Source organism: Montipora capricornis, chromosome 13, assembly GCF_036669925.1.
Source record: "Montipora capricornis isolate CH-2021 chromosome 13, ASM3666992v2, whole genome shotgun sequence".
In the NCBI taxonomy this organism is placed as follows: Eukaryota; Metazoa; Cnidaria; class Anthozoa; order Scleractinia; family Acroporidae; genus Montipora; species Montipora capricornis.
The window spans coordinates 15,587,130-15,609,629 of NC_090895.1; the positions used below are offsets into that span (position 1 = coordinate 15,587,130).

The window sequence follows — 22,500 nt, forward strand, 5'->3', positions numbered from 1 at the left end:
GCTCTTGCGCCTGGTACATTACCAATAATTAAATCATAAACAGCATCGGGAAGACACTGCGCTTCCACTTGGCCCTTGAGATAAGGTGTGTCAACATCAATCTTTGCGATGGGAACTTTCCTTGCCGTATTGTCAATGAGCAGCATAACATTAAATTCGCCAGTAAACTGATCCTCAGACACAAGGTCCCTCTTTACTACAATTCCACTACAACCAGTATCTCTCAGGACATCAACAGGCTTCTCTCCAACTCTACCTTTCACGACAGGCATTTTACTTCTCACTCCAGTCAACGGTTCAACACAAGCACTACTCAACAATGGAATCTTCTTACCACAGGCTAACAGCAACTTATCATCTTTAATACAGGCCTTAACTTCTTCATCAGTAGGTTTATCCTCAGGTGGTTGAACTAGACAACTGGCACTTACTTGACCACGCTGCACAGGGTTACCATCCCTACTTTGTCCTCCTGGTCTGCGTCCACCTGATCGACAGTTTCTAGCTTCGTGTCCCTGCTTACCACATAGGAAACACTTTCTTGTTAGGGTTGGGCAGTTGACAGCTTTATGACCTCGGGTGTTGCACTTAAAGCAATGCAGAGCTGGTGGATTAATCTGCATGTTCTTGGCTTCGTCCCTCTCAGGCTGTACTGTTGGCTTTCTGCTCGCTGAGCTGAACAAGTGTTTACCATGAGCCTCCAAGTACTGGTCAGCGATCTTCGCAATCTTTGCTAGAGTCTCAGGTGCCCTTTCTCGCAGGTGAATTGCCAAATCCTTAGGACAAGAGTCAATAAATTGTTCTTTCACGATCAAGTCCTTAAGACCATCAAAGGTTCGCGCAGTATCCGAAAGCTCTAGCCAACGTAACAGGTATCTGTCCAGTCGCACAATAAACTGCTCCGGACTTTCGTCAACTTCCGGTTTGGATGCTCTAAATTTTCGACGATAGCCGTCTTCGGTAAGGTCATATCTCTTCATTAACGCAATCTTTACCCTGTCATAATCCTTAGCTGCGTCCTCCGATAGACGTGAATACACTTCTAGTGCCCGTCCAGACAACAGAGCACTGAGCTTCGATGCCCATCCATCTTTTTTCCACTGAGCTGTCTCGGCAAATCTCTCGAACCTCTGCAAATAAGCGTCCAAATCGTCTTTACCATCAACAAACGAGGGGAGTTTAGGTGCCTTAGCCCGATCCTCTCTCACTTCAGGACGTCCGTCAGCACTCTCCACAGCCAAACGTGCAATCTCCAGTTCATGTTCTCTTTTTGCCGCTTCAATAGCCTCTTTTTGTTTCAACAGCTCGGCTTCCATCTCCAATTTTCTTAGTTCGCGTTCTTGTCGCCTAGTTTCTCTTTCTTCATCTTCTCTTCTGCGCCTTTCCTCTTTTTCTTCCTCTTCCTTTCTTTTATCCTCCTCAAGCATTCGACGTCTCTCTTCTCTTTCTTCTTGTAATTGCCTCTTTTTTTCTTCTCTTTCTTCCTGTTCCCTTCTTCGTTCTTCTTCAAATTGTCTGCGTTTCTCTTCTTTTTCCTCCTCTTCCCTTCTTCTTTCCTGTTCTAGTTGTCTGCGTTTTTCTTCTTTTTCTTCCTGTTCCCTTCTTTTTTCTTCCTCTTCCTTTCTTCTTTCTTGTTCTAACTTTTGTTGCTTCTCTACAAACTCGAGCAGCTTTTCTCCCTCCAATCCGAACTTTTCTCCAATCTGTATAAACTTGTCCATTTCCATAGCAGTATTTCACAGCAAAAACACAGTATACTCTCTCGTACAGTTCTTCTTACTTTTTCTGTAACTTCTTCTTGAATTGTCCTTTCCTGGTTTCTGTAGTCAGCAAACAAATGAATTCCTCTCCCGGACAGGCCCCCAATGTTACGAGTTCGAATGTTTAGAGGAAAGGTAGCTTGCAAACTAAACTGAACGCAGGGTTGTCGGAACAACAACAAGAAGATTTATTCCAAAAATGAACGTAGTTTCCACGAAGTAAAACTCTGAATAACTCGTACTCGACAAACTTACACGGCCTCCGCCAACTTGAATGCACACAGCTTCTGTCACACTTGAATAAACACGGCCAACGCCAACTCTCTTCGCTTGTGAAAAACTAGTTAGAAAAACACTCCGTTTGGACTCATCTACTTATATACAGTGACAATAAACTTCTAGAACTTTCTAAATTAGTAATGAATCTAATTATAGAAAGATTACAAAACACACCGATTTAGAAACGCTTACGCACGAACCTAAAAATAAACAAACTACGAACTCTCGCGAAGCTTCTAGACAGTAACGCTTGTCACGCAATACTATTTTTCGTAACACACTCAGTATTGAACATGAGTAATGGTGGACCATGAAATCCAAAACACACTCAAAGTAAACAGCCTTTGGATAAAAAGTCTGGACAGTTTAGGCCGGTTTAGGTGTCAAAGGGTTAACATTTCTTGTACATTTGTTAACTAAAGTTATTCCATTTTCAAACCTGTATCACTCCAATGCAAAGGAAATAGAAATTTGCAATCCGACGGAACTGCTCAAATAAATTCTTTGGAATGAAATTCAGAATGGTGTACTGTAAAAACAACAAGACAATACAATGAGCATAAAAATAACATTATAGAAAATCACATTATACATAGAGGATTACATGGCCGCGCGGGGATACGAATTTTATCTTCGAGTGCTGAAAGTATCTCTCACGAGTGAGCGAAGCGAACGAGTGAGAGATTTTTTCAGCACGAGAAGATAAAATTCGTATCCCCAAGCGGCCATGTAATGTTCTGTTTATTATATAGATATTGATGAAATGTCTAGATTTAAAACAACTCGTTTTATTCATTTTCGAAATGATGAAAAAGTGTTCACCTACCACTCAAACACGCATGTTGTGTAACATGAAACAAGATATGAAAGTTATGAAAAACAAATCATGATAATGTAAAATTTGCAATAAAAATGTTAATGTAGTAGAGAAGACTTATATTATTTAAAGCACAAAAGTATCGTACAATGAAGAGGAAGCTCGCGTTTTATTATATTGGTTTATCGTGTTTGTTACCATGACGACAGCTATATCCCCACATGTGAAAGATAAAAATGATATGTTCACTGTGCGCGGTGAAGATATGATTTTTTAGTAAAAGGAAAAATCCTGGTATTTCATCAGTATCTATATAATAAAATAAATTATTCTAATAACCCATTCACTTGTGAAACACGAGCCCTATTGATGAGTTAACTCATCTGGCATTAGATAGAGTTAAACCTATCAAATTTCACTCGTAGGAGTAAATGGGTTGAAAACTATTACTCTTTTTTTCAGGATTAGGGTTAAGACCGGGACACTTTGTGATGTCTAATGTGATGTAGTATGAATCTCATTATGTTGGAGTATTGGACAACTCTCTTGTAGCCCAATTGGATCAGATGCTTTTTGTTACCTGTGGGTACTGATTAAAACCACTGAATATATATTTTTCACAATTGATGCTCATTCTCCCAAGATTCATTCCATTTTTGAAGAATGGCACTAATAAGGGACCATCAAGGGTTATAGTAACTTAGATTCCCTATGAAGCTACATCATACAGCACCAGACAGAAGTAAGTTAAACCTAATAGGGAACGTGTTACTGGAAAACCAGGGAACGCAAAATGGAACTTGGTAACAAGTCTTTGTTTGTCGTCTCTGATGATGTTACCAAGCTGAACTCAATGGTCACTGTGTCATGCCCAAAGTGTAGGAGTAATTCTTTTCCATTGTTCCTTGCGGGTGGCAGCCAGTGTTCTATTCTTTTAAACTGGAATGCTAAGAGAATGCTCAGAAGAATGCTATAGGCCAATTTCCGAGTTCATGTCTGCCACCTCTTCAAAGCGAGTCGAAGTGCGAAGTTTTTGTGACGGTAATTAGTTGGACTTTACATATGAATGAACCCTAATTTTCATAACAAAAACTTCACACTTAGACTCACTTTGAAGAGGAAGCAGACATGAACTCGGAAATGGCCTATTGAGAGGAGTTCTTCCTTCCTAGTGTTCCCTGAGGTTACTTGTGTCGGGTACTGTAGTAAATCCAGGCTGTTTATATAAACTACAAATGTACCTTCGCCGTGACAATCACATTGTCAGCATATCGCTTCTGTTTTACTTCAACATCTGGTTCATCACTTGGGTATTTGTTCAACACATAAACAGTTCGCCACTCGTCCTCATAATGACGTCTTCCTGGAAGAAGACCCTACGAGGCAGAGTAATATTAAATGGCCTTCAGTGAGCTGATTAGACAAAGCACCACCCACTGTGGACACAACTCCATCAAAACCCCCAAGAAAATTACAAGTTGTTCAGTTACACTGTTTTAACCTCCAATACACCTTATTCCATAATGGCCACCATTTTAAATTAGTATTCTTTTGTTCGCTTGCAAATTAGCCCTTGTTGCCTCGTTCAAGGCTAAATATTCTTTTGAATTTTCAGCTTAAGAACGAGGCAACAAGGGCTAATTTGCAAGCAAACAAAAGAATACTCAAATGACCGCCATTTTGGAATAAGGTGTTTTACAGGAATGGTAGCATAAAAAATTAATTACAAGTTCCAAATAATCTAATATTGTTTGGGTCCTATAGTATTAATGCTTCATTCTCATCTTTTGAAACTTATCTCTGGGGTTTAATGCTCAGTACATACAGAGTATAAGGAATGGTTAAAAGGCAGACTGAGTGTGTATTTTAGCCATAGGTGGCGATCACTGTGACGATGACTTTGCAAGCAAATTTTAAATTTTGAAATTCATGAACGGTCATTAAGTTTATCCTTTTGTCTTCACAATTTCAATTACCCACAAAGAAATACAATGGTAAGGAAGAAAAGGCATGTCTTTTGAGCATTTTTTGTGTGATGCTACATTTGCATTGAGTATTATACCGTACAGTGATCTCCTATCTCTGAGGAGCTCTGTAAACCATAACATTTATTGATTTTTATGCAGGAAAGATTCATGTCAAAAATAAGAGCCACCTCTAGCATTGAAGTCCTGGATATTCATTTGACAATTCCATCAAGACCAGAGCCATCTTCTAATTTAAAGTGAAATACATAATATTGATTTCTTAAAGAAATCTTTCCGTGACTGAAAAAAAGGGTTGCCAAATTGCAATCGCTTTGTGGCATTTGCACTGAATATTGCCGACAGGATAACGTATTTGTAGTCCCTTGTTTCATGACAGGTGGACATTAAGATGGCCCCCACTCATAAATATATATTATCCTTGTCAAGCAGTTTTTGTTATAAATGATCATTATGTGTGTCTGTGTTTTTAATACATAATTATGTTTAGAAAACATAAGAGTAATAATTTATGCATGTACCCAGTAGAGAAAAAATTAATATCTGCTGTTCTTTTCAGAGCCCAAAAAAAAACACTAGAGGTAGTTACTTTGAAAATTAAAATGTTCTGTCCATAATGGTGATGGATCACAAGACAAGTTGATAACTTTACCACTACATGAGCTAATGTGCACCAGGAAAGTAAAACAGCCAATTGGGTACTCAGTACAATACAAAACAGTGGTCTCATTTACTACGCGAAAAGAAACGATGGCCACCAAAAAAAACACCTCTATATACCAACATAAATTATTAATTGCACATAAAATTCTGCCTGCTGGTCTTGGCAAACAGTACATCTTAATTTACCAAATTTAACATTTTTAAACGCGAGCTCAAAATATGTGTATTTTCCTATAATAATAATGGCAGAAAATTCGTTTTTATAATAAATTTCTTCCCAAACATGTTTCAGCATAGGAGGGAACGATCGCATAAAATATTAATTTGACCCAATCACCTCAGCGATTTCAATTTCTGAAAATACTTGTCTATAAAGTTTGTCCAATTAAAGAAGGGTAACTGAACATATGCCATCCATAGCCCTAGTCATGCATAAGTATAAAACAAAATTAATCACGAGTAGGTTTCAAAAATGATCCTACATAATGCATTCCATTATTTCTTTTAAGATATATAAGTTTAAATACACAACAAACGTTTGCATTCAGTCGATCTGTAAGCTTGAGTTCTCGAATGAAACTAAAAAACCACGTCCGAAATACCTTGAAATATTTATATCAAACTTCTATAGATCTTGAGATTTTGTGTAGCGATCCCGTTATGCAATTATCTTAACTTTACTGAAATGTCTTTGGTACATTGTACAATATTACAAGAGCGCCCCAGGAAACTGGAAAGGAACTAAAATAATACATCTAGTCATCATCATGCATGCATGAAAATTTCACTTGTAACTAACGACTACAACAATAATTAAAATTGCCCAAACATATAAGGACGACCGATAAATTACGCTTCCCGGACAGATATAGCACAAACTAGAATTCTTGTAACACCACATTAAGCAATCTTGTAGACCAAACGAAGTTGAATATTTTTGGTACGTACAAATCGAAACTTGCCGATCGGTAAGCGCGAAAGCTGAGTTAAGAAACTTTGGCCGTCAGTTTCAACTCGATAATCGCATGAAACGCCGAAGTTTTTTAACACGTTTATGGCAAGGGAGTAAGTCTCTAAAAGTATTTCCAAATTTCCTGCTAAAGGCAAGACACGATCTCATAGTTTCTAGTTTAAGGACTAAACCGGAAAGTGAATGCTTCTATGTCACAGTCACGTACGTACGGCACTTACCCAAAGTCGGTCTTTCAAGCCTCCAAAAGGCATCGATTTAAAGAAACGTCTTCTGTACTGATCAGTCTAAGACGAATAAGAATGTAGATCCAGATCACATCGCGTTAAGTTCGAATGGTTTTACATCTGTTTTTATTTTTCACCTGGGTTTTGTAAACATGCTCAAGTAAAACAGCGGAACTCGATTAACTCCGCGATGAAGATGATTGGTTTAGGAACCTCTCCTTTCCCTTCGAAACTACAGGCTACCCAATTCATTAGTTTCCAAGGCCGTTTGACCTTCATTGTACATAGCAGGAGGCGAGCCTTTTTACACGAAACAAAGCTTCAAACGTTTTATTTGGACTGAAGTAAATGCTTTGAGAAACACAAAAGGAATTTATTCAGCAGAGGCAGCTAGTGAGTTGAATCGAAAAATTTCAACTCGGAAAGTAACATTGGTATCCTGTGCACCCAACTGTGGTCTCAGGATAATGGCGTCCGTTCGACAGGCAGACACAGCGTTGTGGCTTCACAACAAATTATCCTGCGACGATTCTTGGTCTGGCAGCAGTTTACGTTCTTTGCTGACCCAAGATGTACTCCGTAATATCCCAGAGTGTTTTCACAGGCTAGAGACACAAGTTAAGGTTAAGCTTTTAATGGCTTTTCTCCATCTTCCTCGAAGAGTCATCGAAGAAACGAACGCCGAATTGAGCGAAATTTTTGAGATCGGCAGCCACGATGAAGACGAATGGGTTCGCGTTTTGTCGGAAATATTGAAGTATTATCCGAGTACAGGAATGTTGAATGTCAATCTTGACCAAGTAAGTCCCGTGTTTGCAGAAGTCAGTCAAGAAATAATGAAGACAGGTAAGCTGTAGTTGTTTAAAAAAAACGGCTTTGTTGGTAGGGGACGTGGGTGCCTTTGGAGCATGGCAACGACAAATGGGCGTTGATTCTGAAGTGAAGGATTGTAACGATACTCACCGCTTTGTGTCGTTAATGTACCAACCAGTGATCTATTGGCCGTCGAAAAAAGGTTGTTTTGTTCTGTGGTTTGCAAAATTTAAATAACAAGAGAATTGCTTATAAACAGTAAAGTCTCCAATATATTTTGTTTGAAAATCCATTTCCACAGTGAGGGCATGTACTGCATCATTGCTGCAAGGAGGGGGGAGGGGGGGAGGGGGAGGGGGGTTCGTTGGAGAGAGTGACGAAGTTGCGAGGAGAAGTGATTTGCTGAAAAATGTCTCTGTATTGTTTTTCGAGTAAAAGTTTGGACCCCCCACCTCCCCTCCCCCATCAAGAATGCCTGTATCCACCCCTGGTATTATTTCTCAGGGGACCTGAGAACAGATGAACAGATGATTAGGAATTTATAGGAAGCAGATCTGGGATAGCAGGAATAAGGTTTACAGCATTGAAAGATTGTAATAATGTTTACCGCGTGTCCCCAAGTCACCACTGATAACTGTTCAGTAACACTGCTTTTTATTTCGTTTGTTTGATTTCTCCGAGTGATTGGGGAATCCCCCTCTGTACCATAGACTCTTGAACTGAATGGTAAGGGCGGCATTTCATGTTATATTTAGCTTGTTATTTTATTTTCCACAACGTCTCGAACTGTTTTGCATGGGCAGCATTTCTACTTTGGTAGATTTTGTTTTTCGATTATCTCCTTGCTAGTATATTTGGAGTGGGCTGCATTTTCCTTGGGTGGGGCAGTAGCATGATGGTTATCATTCTGCTTTGGCGTTTTGAGGCAGGACTTATGGAATTAGGGGGACGGAGGAGGTGGAGGTAATCACAGGATGCAGTTTGTCAAAAATGCACAAGATTTTACAAGTACTGTACCAAGCTACCTCCCTGACCACCCCTCCCCCTCCCAAGTTGACATTTTTCAATGAATAAATTGAATTAATTTCACAATTCACATTTGTGGGTACATAATTATTTTTATTGGCAAATCTTAAGGAGGCTTCCTAGAGTTTTAGGGCCGCAGGCAAGCTGAGCACTAACTACTATGGCATGTAAAGCCTGAATCACGCATGTTTTTCTGATTTTTGTGACATCACCATGACCAAATCTGTAAAACTGACTAGTAACTTTCTTGCGTTCCATAATTTCGGTAATTATTTTTAAAAATTGGCTCAGTCAGTTCTGACCATATACAGTGCCTATCAAATATCCTATATTTGTGAAAATATTTCAGAGCTAATCGAATACATGACTGTACATTTAGAAAAACAGCAAATTGCAGAACATTGGCAAAACCGTCTGGACGAGCTTGACTTTTTACCACTTCAAATGTCAGGCAAAAAGATTTCCATGATATGGCAAACAATAAAAAAATTCACAGAAGGAAAGTAAAAATAATAAGAAGTTTAGGCCAAAAATAGGAAGATATGTGCCTGTTATTAGATGTGATGTTGCCATGATAATGGCCATAATCCAAACATTGACACCCAAAAAATAAGCGTTATTATATTATTACCCATACTGGTAATTATAAATCTCTCCAGGGAAAACTTTAAAGAAGAATGAACTAGGTTTCCTTTTGTAACTCGTGCCCTTTAGTGAGGGTATTCGCAAATACTCTAGGGAGCCACATTAAGTCAACTCTTGGGGAATAATCACTTATTATGGGAGTCTACCAAAGGATGCAATCAGTTTCAGTGTCACCCTCATGGGTTGCTTCATGTAAATTTTTCCTGGCTTCTCTCTTCTTGTTATAGAGTTTGGAAATTAGACATTTTGGGAATGGGATTAATGCAAAGGAAAAAAATAACCTGTATATTTTAGATTGTAGACAGATAATTACACAATCACATTCTTTTTTCATCAAATTGCTTTCTTATTCACCATACAAGCTGCAGCTGAAAATTAATGAGATTTTCATGTGTATGGAGGGACTGTTTTGTAAAGAAAATGTGACAACTGGCACAATCTGAGGGGAAAAAATGAGCTTCCCATTGCTACATGTATAATAAATTATAATACCAATAATTATGATAACTTTTTCTGCCGACCTTAATTTCACATTAAAATGATTACCTAAAATGTAACTGATGATTGTTGCTTTTTTTTTTTCACTATAGTGGCTAACCTACCTGATGGTGGATCCAGTTTTCTTCCTCTTGAATGCCTTTATTTGAACAGGTCTGCTCTTGTGGCCATGGTAGGCCCCCAGCCACCCCTCCCTAAACACTTCACACTAAGACGAAAACCCAAATCTGCTGCTCTGAGAGCAGAGCTTACACAAAAAGGTAAAAAGTAATGTTACAGTAGTTGATTTTAATTTACATGTAGATACATGTGTACGGTGTACATGAAGTTAAATGTAATTTAATGGATCTACATGTAACAACATGATTGCTAATGCATGTGCATACATTTACAGCTTTATTTATAATATAAATTTAGCTCAGTGCATGCATTTTGATTTCCCACGATTGTGACGTGTAGCGTGGGTTTAACCACAACATTTTGGTTGCATGATGGCTAATAATTACATGTACATGTATTGTAGACAGAAAGGGCTATGAGTTCTTTTAAAGATACAATATCAGTCTGATCACTTTGCCGTAACTGAATTTTGTTTTACACCTGTGTGTGAACCCTTTCATCAAATTAAATGTTATATACAGTTCAGTGTGAAATAATTTGTGTTGTAAATGAATTTTACTTCTTTTTTGACTTTAATTGATTTAAGCCAGTGAAGCCTTGTCTGCACAGAAAAAAGCAAATCTTCCAAGCTCTGGACACAAGCTTCAATCTCCATCCAAAAAATTTGAAGCCCCTGGTAAGGAAAATTATATCAACTGTTTAACAGCAGGTGCATGAATCAAAATACATGCTATTTATCTCTTTCCTGATTGTTTAAGATGTAATTATATTTTTCCATGATCAGCTTCTTTAGCATGTGTTTTAACATTTCTTGAACTCTCTGTCCCCCAGGATTGAGACTTGTTACATTTTACTTTGTGTAACACCAGGTGATTTTACTAGTTAACAGGTTAAAGTACATTAATTAAATTACACATGTACTGTAATTAGTACATGCCCCTAACTGCTATGTGCAGGACTTGCAGAAAACAGACGTGCACAGCTGAGGGTGGATGTATTTTCAAACACCTCCGTTTTCAAATCCAGGATGATACTACATGTATTACATGTATGTGGGATGAATGTTGGTTCTGTAAAATTCTTCATTGAGACCTTTTTTCCCTGCAGGTAGTAAATATTGTTTTCCCCTTGGTATAATAGACAGGCAGACAGACAGACAGTGAAAGCATGGTTGATTACTGATAATTATGAGAAATGTTACAAATGTGCAAAACAGAAATTATTTGAAAAGGCAAAAGTGAAGATGTTAGTTATACATGTACATAATCCCAAGAATAAAACACTTGTCTTTAGATGAACTACAAGACAGTATAATTATACTACCTATAGGAATAATAATATATAATAATAATAATAATAATAATTATTATTATTATTATTATTATTATTATTGCTTTGTCATCAGTTCGAGTTACCCAAAGAACATCTAACACCTCCACAAGTTACCGACCAACTCCAAACCGAAGCTCTTCTTCAAGTGGTTCATCAAGAAGCATCATCTCTGCTGCAACACTAAAACATCATGGAAGGACAAAGGTACACATGTACATGGATCCAGCTTCATTCTCTTTGAAAGTTCATTTCATTTCCAAGCCTTTAAATTAAACTGGTCTCACATTCAAGTCCTTGTACGTTGTAATAAAAAATGATGTTCCAGTCCTTGGATGTGTCTTGGACTGGCACTTAATTTATGTAGACTTCATGTGGAGTCCAGTCATCATTCTCAGCTTAATCCATGGGGCCCTGTTATAGATTTTACTCTGTCTAACACCGGACGATTTTACTCATCGAGGGGGGTGGGGGGGGGGGGGGGAAATTCAGGAGTCACTGGGTTAAAAACTCTCCAATTGCCATTCTTTCATCTTTTATCAGCTGTTAGACATAACAGAACAACCAATTGGAGGCGGCAGAGAGCTGAAAAGAAGAAAGAAAATGGCAGGTGTGCTAAGGGTAATCTAAAAGAATTAATGGTGAAATAAAGTAAGCCAGTGATTTGATAATACATAAAATGTACTTGTACTGTTCTTAAGAATTCCTTTATGCAAAACCTGGTGATTGCTCAAAAGTTGCTTGACTCTTCAAAGAGGCCTCAGGGGTTAGCACAAAAGAATTACAGTGTAAGCTTAACTCTACAGTACTGTACATGTTCATCATCATTAGGTGTCTTGATCTGGCCTGGTCTTAGGTAGTCTCACAGTATCATTGTTTGAGAAAAAGGAGAAGGAAATTGGCAGGTGCTGAAAGTATTCAAAAATTACACTAATGGTCTACTGTAGTGCTCATGTCATTGTTTGAGAAGTTCAGAATGGGGTCGACCCATTCAGGAACCTTGCAATAGGGGTTTTCTCTGATGTTCTTTGTCCCCACGAGGCTTAAAATGTTGGTACGGTAGGTTCATTCTTGTCTAAGCTCAGAATGCAACCAAGGAACGTTGATGACACAAATATAACTGTCATTAACACAGATGGAACTATGCGGTGGTGGTTGATTCAGTACAAATAACACCATTTTTTGTTGATACATTATGGTGGTTTGAATAAGCTCCGACAGCCGATGAATAGTGTTGGCTATACTTCCCTCAGAGAAGTCAGCTACTTTTTTCCCTAAACTGAAATAATTAAGGACAGATTCTTTCAAACGTAAGATTACACTCTACTGAAACCAGCCGCCAACTTCAAAATGTCAATGGATCGCCTGTCAGTGTCATTCCTTCAACTTTCATGGGCAATCGATCTTGTTTGACTATGGGTAACTGATTTTGTCTCGTTTGATGAATTACCACAAACTTTTTCAAACAGAATCTGACCATGCAGAGGAAGCAAAGCATAAAAAACTGGAGAACACCAAGCCACTGGAACCCACAACCCCTGATTATGCTGCAGGATTGACACCTGTCACTCAACCATCAAAAGTGAGTGCTGCAGACTGCAACCTACACTGTAAACATTTTTTGACAATTGTTATAGTTGAGCATTTGTGTTGTACATGTAAACAGGGATAGATTTTATCACAAAGGGGAAACATTTACATTGTAAAGTTTTAACTGAGAGAATAATATTAAGCAGGTGCTTACACAGTAAATGTACATGTAGCCAATAGACCATATTCATAAATGGCAGTTAATGAATTATTCTTTTGTCTTCATGCTAATGAGACCAACAAACCTTTCTCTAAAGCGACATTTCTTTTGTGTTTTGTCCATACAAACGAGGCTAGTTGATCTTGCTAGGACCAGGACAAAGGATTAACAATAAGGGGTTTTTTAAGACATTTTACAGTAAAGATTAACAGTAAAACACGATGTTTCGACCGTGCTTCAGTCATTATCAAGTAAGTTTGAGAATAAAACAATAACATCTATTTAAAGAGAGAGAAACAATGGGGTAAAAATATGTAAAAAGTGTGAAAAATATTGGAATAAGGATTGCGTTAAAAAAATATGTAGAAACATGCAGAAAGTCAAAGCATAAAACAGGGGCATTAAAACAATAAAAACATGGAGGAACTATTTAAAAACCTTAGCACAAATTGAATCAGACTGTACATTAATAAAAAACATTTCATAAACGAGGCAGTCAAACTTCCTTGTGAATTTCTTTAACACACTAAAATTCTTGCTAAGGTCCTTTGGAGCTAAAAGGTGTTCGTCTCGGAAATGGTTGCCAAGAAAGGAGGATGAGCCTTTATGTTCATCAACACGTAGATGTGGGTGCCGGCGCCGGCGTGTGAAATCAATGTAATCTACATCACACAGGTCACATTAATTTACATGTAAGTTTGTAAACATCAGGCACTGTTGGCTTAAATTCTCCAATTTAAGATCTCGCAGGACAAAGGAATAATTTATTGGCTGCCATTCATGTTTGCCGTATGTCAATGCTACAGATCAATAACAAAATATTACATGGTTGCGATTTTTGCTGAAGTTGTCAAAAATGTTTCAATTTGATCCTTTTTGGAATGTAAAGCGGAAAACTGGAAGAGTAACAATCAAGTGCAAACCGTATCAGGATATACACGTATGGTGTACAGTATGAGGATTTAGAGTGATGTTCACTGTAGAGTGTGACCTGTAAACTTCTTGTTACTCCTTGGTGGGTCATTGCTTTTCAGCCTCCTTCCAGTCCACAGACACCTTCAACAAGCATGGTGCCACCGTCTTCTGCCCCATCTTATGTTCCGCAGGCTGGATCAAGTACCTCGCAATCTTCACCCTCAGATGCTTTAAGTGAGAGTACTATTAACCTCAAAAGAGAGTTGGAGGTTAGACGCCTCTTTTGTCTTGATTTTTCAAAATGCAGTCAGGTTATACCTTTGAGCATCTTTTAAGTCAATTAACCCATTGACATGTACGCATTGCGTACCTATTTTTTACATAAAGCCATTGACTCCTAAGGAGTGAGATTTTACTCTGTGTAACACCAGACGATTTACTCGTTGATGGGAGGCTGTTCAGGAGTCTTGAATGGGTTAACTACTTTAATTTATTTCTGTCCTAACACGCTGCACAAGTTGTATAGAGTTGACAAGATTGGAAGTCGCTTGTTTGGTGGCCAAGCTAGTGAGAAGCATGGGTCTAGCCCTGACATGATGTCATCCTTTGCATTTGAGTTTTAAAGGAGTTGATTGTAAAACAATTACTGATATCATCTCCCTGATAAATCCATGCCTCTCACTACCTTAGTCGCGGGAAAACAAACTACTTTTGGTTTTGTTGAGTTTTATTTTAGTGCATTTACAGCTGTAAAGGGGAAAATATGTTTACTTTGGGGCACTTCAGTTAACTCTGTGCTGCAAGTGATAGAATTTTTGGTTGTTTTATCAGATGCATGTTGAACAACAGCGGCAGATAATGATGAGGGAGAGACAGCAGAAGCAAGCAGCAGCTGCAGCACTAACAGCCAGTTCAGCAGTCTCTACAGCACCCTCGTCTGTGGATTCAAGCAAGACTCCATCTGCTGTTCCTACTTCAGCCACACCTGGCAGCAGTCAACAACAGCAGGGAAATAAACGACAGTTGGCACTCACGGTGCGTACTAACCATGTGTCACTGGTTGGGTGGTCATTTGACAAAGAACATTAATTATTATTATTATTATTATTATTATGATAAGGTAAAGCAAAGTGGTCCAAACACATCATTATGGCATAAAAAGGTTCCAGTTCTTTCTTGTATCATCATTATCATCATCATCGTCATCATTATTATTATTATTATTTTTATTATTATTATTGTTATTATTGCTACAGGTATGATAAGGTAGAGCAAAGTGGTCCAAACACATCATTATTGCATAAAGAGCTCCCAGCTCTTTCTTGTAGAAATGCAAATTTTAAATAATAATAATAATAATAATAATAATAATAATAATAATTTTTAACCAATAATCACTTTATTTCTGTGATAAAAATGTTTACAGAAATTAAGATATCTCCAAAAGGTAAGAACTATAAATTTACAAGCAATTAAGTATTTCTCTGTTTTAAACTTCAAAAAAAAAGAAATAATAATAATAATAATAATAATAATAACAAACTTCATTGAGCACTCTTTCATACAAACTTGACTTAATAATAATAATTAATTGACTTAATAATAATAATAATAATAATAATGATGACAGATGGAGGAGGAAGAGGAGGATGCAGTGTAAGTGGCAGCCACTGGGGCAGTGGCGGCGGACTAGCATCACGAAGTTGTGGTTCTGGTCTTGTGACAACGGAAGCCCTTACTTCTGCTGATAGCCCCAGGGGCTGTAGTAGCTTTCACTGTATCGTGATGTAGTCACTTACGTACAATGTTGGCACCATTAAGGATCATCTGTTTTTGTTTTTTTGTTGCAGCGAGACCAAATGCTAGCTGCGCACGAAATGTTCAAAAATGCAAACCGTGTGAGTCGAGCAGAGAAAGCTCTTATTCTGGGATTTATGGCTGGTGCCCGAGGTAAATTAAAGTCTACAAACTTCTATTTACTCACAGCATTATTTACTGTAGGGCCGTGTGTAGAAGGAATGATGAGGAGATCGACCTTTGTAAGAGACATCGTTGACATGATGTCCTATTGTTGACTCTCAATGGGTATTGCCCCTTTAATTCACAGACAGCAAAGACTGTAAAGAATTAAGTACCAGAAAAGTTGTGTGAAATGTACACGTTTGTTATCAATTTTAAAGGCAACCTCTACACTGACTAATTAATGATTTTGAACCAAAAATAATAATGCTTGCCTGTCAAACTTGTTCGGCAAGCTTCCTCAAAAACAGTATTTGCATCGAAAAAAATAATTTAGAATCAGTTATTTTCACTTTAAAATTTCCCGGGCGCCACTATCTTGAATAGTTGTGTCGTGTTATGGTTGCTCTTCTGCTTTTGTTTTGAAACAGTAGGGCAACCATGTTACGTAACAATTATTTAAGATGGCGGTGCCCGGGAAACTTGAAAAGCAGATAAACACAACACTTTTATTAGAAAAAGTTCGAACAATTTTGATTGTAAATATGTTGTTCTGTGGCTTAAAAGTTACTTTCTTTCTTGTCCAAATCCAAATATTAATTTCTCCTCCTTTTCAAAAGGTCATTTTTTCGACACTTTTCTTGTGCTTGCATTGTCGATAAAAACCTTAGAATCCCTGTTTGTAATAGCTCATTTCCTTGGGGCGACAAAGAGTGACAGGCAAAATAGGTTGACTATAAATCAACTCAAATTTCATTGACGAAAGACCAGAGAATGGAGTTGCAAGCAACGTTTGCTTCCATTATAGTACTGTCTCATACGTCGTAGAATCATAGTTAGTCAGAATAGTGGATCAAGGGATTAGTTTCTGGACAAACTTCTTGTCGAAAGAGATTATGATCCTGATTATGATTATTATAATTTATTATCCTCACACTTATTTGGACAATTTAAGGAACTGTCAAAAAAAAAAAAAAAGAAAGACGAAAAATTCAGGTGCCTAACACGGGTCTCGAACCCATGACCTCTGCGATGCCGGTGCAATGCTCTTCCAACTGAGCAATGGTCAAGCTACTCATTTGGAAGTAGGCCAATATGTTGGGCTCATGTGTCCTTATGAAAGGGATAGTTAATGAAAGAAATGTGTATTAATTTGTAGTGCGGGTTGTAAACGAAAGATTGAAGTAATCCTTGTACTTATTTGGACAAGTTAATTAGTTCTCTCTTTTAGACACCTAAATAATTCAGGTGACTTGCATAGAGCGGTTTTCAAATGAGTGTCGTAAAACCAAAACCAAAACAATTACTTTGGCCAATCAAAAAGGACGGAGACAATCCAGTAAACCAATCAAAACTCGAAGTAATTACAAGTAGCCGACACAAAGCGCGGGAAAATGTGCACGCGCGAGCTATGATTGGTTTTGGTTTCACTTCTGATTGGTTGAAAAATTGGCGCGAGAACTTTGAACCAATCACTGAGTGAAGCAATTATAAACCAAAGCAATTCGCTAATTACTTTCGACACTCAATTGAAAACCGCTCTAAGCTACTTATGATTGCGCTTGTGCTTGCGTGGGTAGTGAAAACCAGGCTTTAACGACAACGTGAGCGTGCAACAGAGAATCTTTGGTTCTCTATTTTCTGCTCTTACCAATTTATTTTCGGGATACTTCACCCACGTTGTTCGACGTGAAAGAGATAAAATAATCGCGAAAGACATCATGAGAGAGAAAAATTATCTTTTGAGGTGACGTTTTTGTCGATGCCGCCAATGTAGATCTGTATGTCACTATTGTGGCTTGTCTGAGGTTTAAATTGGAATTGGCGGAGAGACGGTAAACAGAAATTAATTAAATGAAAACCGCTTATTTAATCCGCAGGGACTGAAAGTGCCGAGTTAGAAAATGAACTTTTATTCCAAGTTTACACTGCTTTCCGTGGTCTTTTGTGTATGGAATGACCACAAACTGTCATGTTAAGGGTGGAGTGGCTCGTGAGGTTGAAATGGCGAAAATGCCTGGAGAAAAACGTTCTTTTTCAACTTGGCACTCTCAATTCCTGTGGAATCAAAGAGAACTTTTAATTCACGTAATTTATTCGTGTTGTTTCGTTACGATGTCTCCCCCAATTAATGGCATAGCTCTGCCACTTCCTACGTAAACCACAATTTATTCCTCCATTTCCTCTGACAAAAGAGAGAGGGAAAGCGAAAAACTGTGGCTTGCTTTAGATAAGGGCGAGTAGTAAAAATAACTAAAGCGTCCTATAAACTCTTAATACCATTTTGGGAAACTATTTTCGTGCTTTCTATCCACAGAAAAACCGTATTCTCATCAAGGCCCAATCAATACTATTAAACTGAGTGAAAACACAGAGAATGTTTCAGCTTCTGATGGGACACAGCAGACCCAACTTGTAGAAATGCTTTTCGAGATGAACTACGACACGGGACACTGGCGACGCCTCAAACGCACAAGAGTTGTGTCCAAACAGAGTGGATCAGGACCACTGCAAAAACCCTGATCACAGGAATCCCACGGTTGCTCTCTGAAAAATGCCCTGACTTCAACTACTTGGACTTTTTCCCACTGCAACAGATCGTTAAAGCTAAAGAGCTTAACTTGGTAGAGATAAAGTAAAAAATGGGTAAGAGACTATTGGGGACACTAGTCACTAGTCAGGGAAAGAGGGGAGAGGCAAGCCTGCGTTTCGGTCAAGATGCATCGCATCTTCCTCCCCCTCCTCCCTTCCTGAAGTTCACATTAGGTGAGAGGAAAAGAATACATCCCACTTCTGCCCCCCTAAACAACCTTCCTCTCCAGCGGCTCGTTCACATTTTCAGGTGACGTTTGACTGAGTCAGTTTTACCCTTTGATTCCCATGATCTAAAAGTTCGTTCTCCTAACTACTTCCATAGATTTCCTTGTTGGCTGGTCATGAGAACTTGGTGCTATAACAGGATCATATCCTTACGCTGATAGTAATCTTCGTTCTCAATACTTTTCTACCTGACCGTAAATTGAAATTGAGGGGTGAATTTACATACTGATCGATCCTGGGAGTCAAAGGGTTCAACTAAAAAGAGAATACTTTTACACACTTTGAATCGCTAACAAGTATTGTATGGAGGGCCTTGACAAGAGATGGCTACAAATAAATATGGAAAAGAAACGTTTTCCGACATTCTTTTTTACAGTTGAATAACTTAAATAAATATTTTGAACTTTGGATTGTGACGACTCTTGGTTTAAAAAATGGCCTTTAAGGAAGGGGTGAGGGGTCACGTAAAATATTTTTGCAAACTTAAAGCTGAGAAATGTTGTACTATTTTTAAAACATATCCCTACCAAAATACACAAAGTAGATTTAAGGTCTATTCAGAGTCATTTGTGCATGCAAGGCATAAAGCTCGTGAAAATGGTATTTAGTTCCCCAGTTCACCCTCTCATTGGCTTAGTCCTGGTATATTAACTGCTCCCTTCACCAAGTGTCACTTTGTCACTTTCAAGAGTCAAAGTTCGCTTAGCCTGAAGCTTCGCGTTGCTCTAAAAGTACTGACTCACCGAACACAAATCCATGGTGGATGGCAATCCCGATCAAGTTCCGGCTCCCATTAGAAACGAAGCAGTGGACCAATTTCTGGAAGAAGCAAATCTGCAGGCTGATAACCAACAACCAGCTCCAGAGATGTGTAGCACTTTTTTGCTCAGCGCTAAAAGCGTAGCTCTTCGTTTTGATCTTTTTCCTCTCCCGTCTCGTTGCAGCAAGTGTAGGTTGTGGTTCTTCTTGGTTTTCGATTTGCGGTTGAATGCCGCGGTTATAACACGTTTATCTGTTTGTGGCGTTTTTCGCAGTCCTAGATTACATATGTACTGTCATCGGTTTTTACTATGCCTTTCTTCGTGGCTTAGCGTCGGTCGTCCAAATTGCCTGCTTGGTATTTGGCATCATTTTTGGCTGTTTAGATGGATTGTAGGATTTTCATTACTGTTGGCCCTAACAGTCTGGGAACATCTGTAATCCCGTGGGAGTTTCGTGATGAAAGCAAGCCACCTATCTAGATGTGTTAAGGGGGCCCAAAGGAACATGCCAAATGTTGTCGACAATTTTGTAACTTGCACCCACGGCTTTTGCGGGGGGTTAAAAGAGTCCAACATGGAAACGAGGCTTGACCTTCAAATGCTTTGTAACCATCGTCAATGGTGGCGACTCTTCAACAAAAATCCTCATACTTTAAATTGGGGTCTATCTGACACGTAACAAATAAGTCTGCCTGCTGTACCAGCCTGAGACACTTATTTCCAACGTTAAAGACCAATGCAATCCTCCATTTAATTAAGGAACAATGTTCCACTAATAGATGTCAATGCCGCGAAGCGCGACTTAAATGTACCGATCTCCGCAGTTGCAATGATGCTGAAGATGATCGAAGATGTGATAATGATGCTGATGACGATGATCATGAGTTATCTGATGTTGATAATGTTGATGATGATCATGACGACGATGGTGATGAAGAGGAGGAGAAGGAAGACGAGAGAGATGAATAGGATACCTTTTATCCTTGTCAGAGAGTTGCGATAAAGTTGCATTTGGCTGAATTGACTTATTCTTTTTTTTATTCATTTATTTGTTTGAGCAGGTTGAAGTTTTGGCAGCTATTCAGCTGATGTAGACCTACTTTACCCACCCACCCATATACACACAGAGGACAGCCGCAACACCGGGAACTACATCCCCCACACTTCTCGAATAGTGTGTGGGTTCTTTAACGTCCCACACGGAACTATTTTTATTTATTTTTATTTTATTTAATAGCTTCAACAGAGCATGAATGAACATGGAAGTTATTTGTGAGACGGGACCTCCGGCTTATCGTCCTCATCCGAGAAGACTTGAAAGTCTAACCATTTGCGATGGTTGTAACAAATAAGCGGTGCAAAATATGCTACAAGGCATTTCACGAAAAAGGGCTCCTTTGCATGTTATAATAGACGCGAGACCAGATTTATTACTGTTGTGTTACAGGGTTGTCTAAGTTAAACTTTAGTAGATAGTTTAAGTAATATTGGGATAATCTGTCGACACAAACAATAATTACAAGGCATCATGTGATCCAGCCTCGTTTTCACTTAACGGGGTCACCTGGTCCGTTCTATTACTGTTACGTGTCAGATACACTCCAATTAAAAGTATGAGAATTTTTGTCGAAGATTCGCCATCACTGACGATGGTTACAAAGCATTTAAAGGTCAAGCCTCGTTTCCATGTTGGACTTTGAGGGTCACTTTTTTAACCCCACGTAAAAGCCGTCGGTGCAAGTTACAAAATTGACAACATTTGGCATGTTCCTTGGAGCCCTCTTAACACATCTAGATAGGCGGCTTGCTTTCATCACGAAATTCCCACGGGATTTTATTTCGCGACACACGCTCCCTGACTGTAAGTTTTTCTTGGCTTTTACTGGGTTGCCATATGGCAATCCAGTCAGAAAACGAGTTGAATTTCTTTGTTTTATTATCCCTCTCTATCTTTTTTCCGTGTCGGGAAAAGTCTTTTCTGACACCCCCCTGCAACGTAGTGTGTCTGTGCATAGAGTCTTCTGCGCGTATTTTTGACAGTAGGTTTCAGGGGTAGTAGAAATGCGTAGATTTTATCTGGTGGACACAGTAGAATATTTGATTAAGACGGCGGCGGCATTGGCGTCGAAATCATTGTAATGCGAATAACCTTTTGGAGGATCTTTAAACAAAATGTACCCTTATATAGCTCAATAATGGTTCGTCAATTGGATAAACAAGACAGGCAGTGAAAAATAAATATCTGGAATCTTGAAAGCGACGAGTAATGTTCTTCGACAACAATTGCAAATTTTGTCGTCGAGTATCAAATTCGTTCAAAGTGAGCTGTAGTTCTAATATTTTTACTAATGTGGTGTTATGTAAAACACTGAAACCAATGGCAAATTCTGTATGGGTTGGACAAAAATGTGAAGGAATCTAACGCCTTGAATGCATCTGTGTTTACTAAAGTCGCATCTCAGTTGTCTGGCTGTCTACATTTATTTTGTACTCTGACTCTTTGTCACACTGTCGCACAGTCTTCAGGTAAGAAAAAAAATAAGTGGCCTCATTGTGGATTCTGACGTGCAGGCATTCAGGAGTGGGAAAGCTGGCGAAATTTGCGGACCTCGGAGAGTTTATCCTCCGTTTGGGAAAGAGCGTAGAGGTAAAGACTTAACGATTCCAGGGCAAGGAAGGAGCTGTGCAATGATATTTTTAAACTTTCGCACAAAGCGTTGTCGCTTTGTATACTTTTATCTGTCGGAAGCCCACCAAGGCTGTATCTGTGAGGCTCTGTTTAGGGGGGTTTTAGGGATAAGGAGTAACTGGCAAAATAGTTTTACGGATAAGGGATAACTGACGAAATAATTATAGGGATAAGAGATAACGGAGATTTCTAAATAATCATATTTTTGGTGACTTTTGCCGAAGATTTACGTTACTGGCGACTGGTAATGAAAAGTGATGGGTCATTTATCAGTCCAAATTCGAGAAAAATCAACAAGATCTGCTCCTAGGCTCTTTAATTCGGTCAACCGCTTGTGTCCCGTGGTGTCCTCATGGCACACGAGTTACAATGACATCACATGTGCCACAGGTGCGATGGCTTTGTGACTGCTATGGCAACGACAACGCCACAGAACAACAATATCATTGGTCAGGAGTCCATTAACTCATGGGC

At 38.7% G+C, this 22,500-nt stretch overlaps 3 protein-coding genes across 3 annotated transcripts in view; 1 reads left to right on the forward strand and 2 right to left on the reverse strand.

Moving 5' to 3' along the window:
• Nucleotides 1–2,168, reverse strand: part of LOC138029459 (uncharacterized) — a 4,289-nt gene extending 2,121 nt beyond the window's left edge. Inside the window, exon 1 of the mRNA XM_068877187.1 lies at nt 827–2,168. Within this exon, the coding sequence (XP_068733288.1) occupies nt 827–1,727 (901 nt within the window). The 5' untranslated portion in view covers nt 1,728–2,168. The remainder of the gene's footprint in view (nt 1–826) is intronic.
• Nucleotides 1–6,889, reverse strand: part of LOC138029094 (phospholipid-transporting ATPase IF-like) — a 73,245-nt gene extending 66,356 nt beyond the window's left edge. The window contains 3 exon segments of the mRNA XM_068876775.1: nt 2,479–2,568; nt 4,098–4,232; nt 6,696–6,889. Of these exon segments, the coding sequence (XP_068732876.1) occupies nt 2,479–2,568; nt 4,098–4,232; nt 6,696–6,728 (258 nt within the window). The 5' untranslated portion in view covers nt 6,729–6,889.
• Nucleotides 6,890–6,966: 77 nt separating this feature from the next.
• On the forward strand, nt 6,967–18,986 carry LOC138029093 (negative elongation factor A-like). Its single transcript, XM_068876773.1, has 10 exons — nt 6,967–7,547; nt 9,776–9,943; nt 10,390–10,479; nt 11,209–11,339; nt 11,676–11,742; nt 12,602–12,714; nt 13,917–14,066; nt 14,629–14,832; nt 15,648–15,747; nt 18,074–18,986. The coding sequence occupies exons 1-10, from the start codon at nt 7,169–7,171 to the stop codon at nt 18,277–18,279; spliced, it is 1,608 nt and encodes a 535-aa protein (XP_068732874.1). The 5' UTR covers nt 6,967–7,168; the 3' UTR covers nt 18,280–18,986.
• The last annotated feature ends 3,514 nt before the right edge of the window (nt 18,987–22,500 follow it).

Bases quoted from the DNA above. Each gene is read 5' to 3' on its own strand.
- LOC138029093 (XM_068876773.1), top strand. From the start codon at position 7,169: ATGGCGTCCGTTCGACAGGCAGACACAGCGTTGTGGCTTCACAACAAA. The intron at 9,944-10,389 runs GTAAAAAGTAAT...AATTGATTTAAG, and splicing joins AGCAGAGCTTACACAAAAAG to CCAGTGAAGCCTTGTCTGCA. The intron at 11,340-11,675 runs GTACACATGTAC...ATCTTTTATCAG, and splicing joins AACATCATGGAAGGACAAAG to CTGTTAGACATAACAGAACA.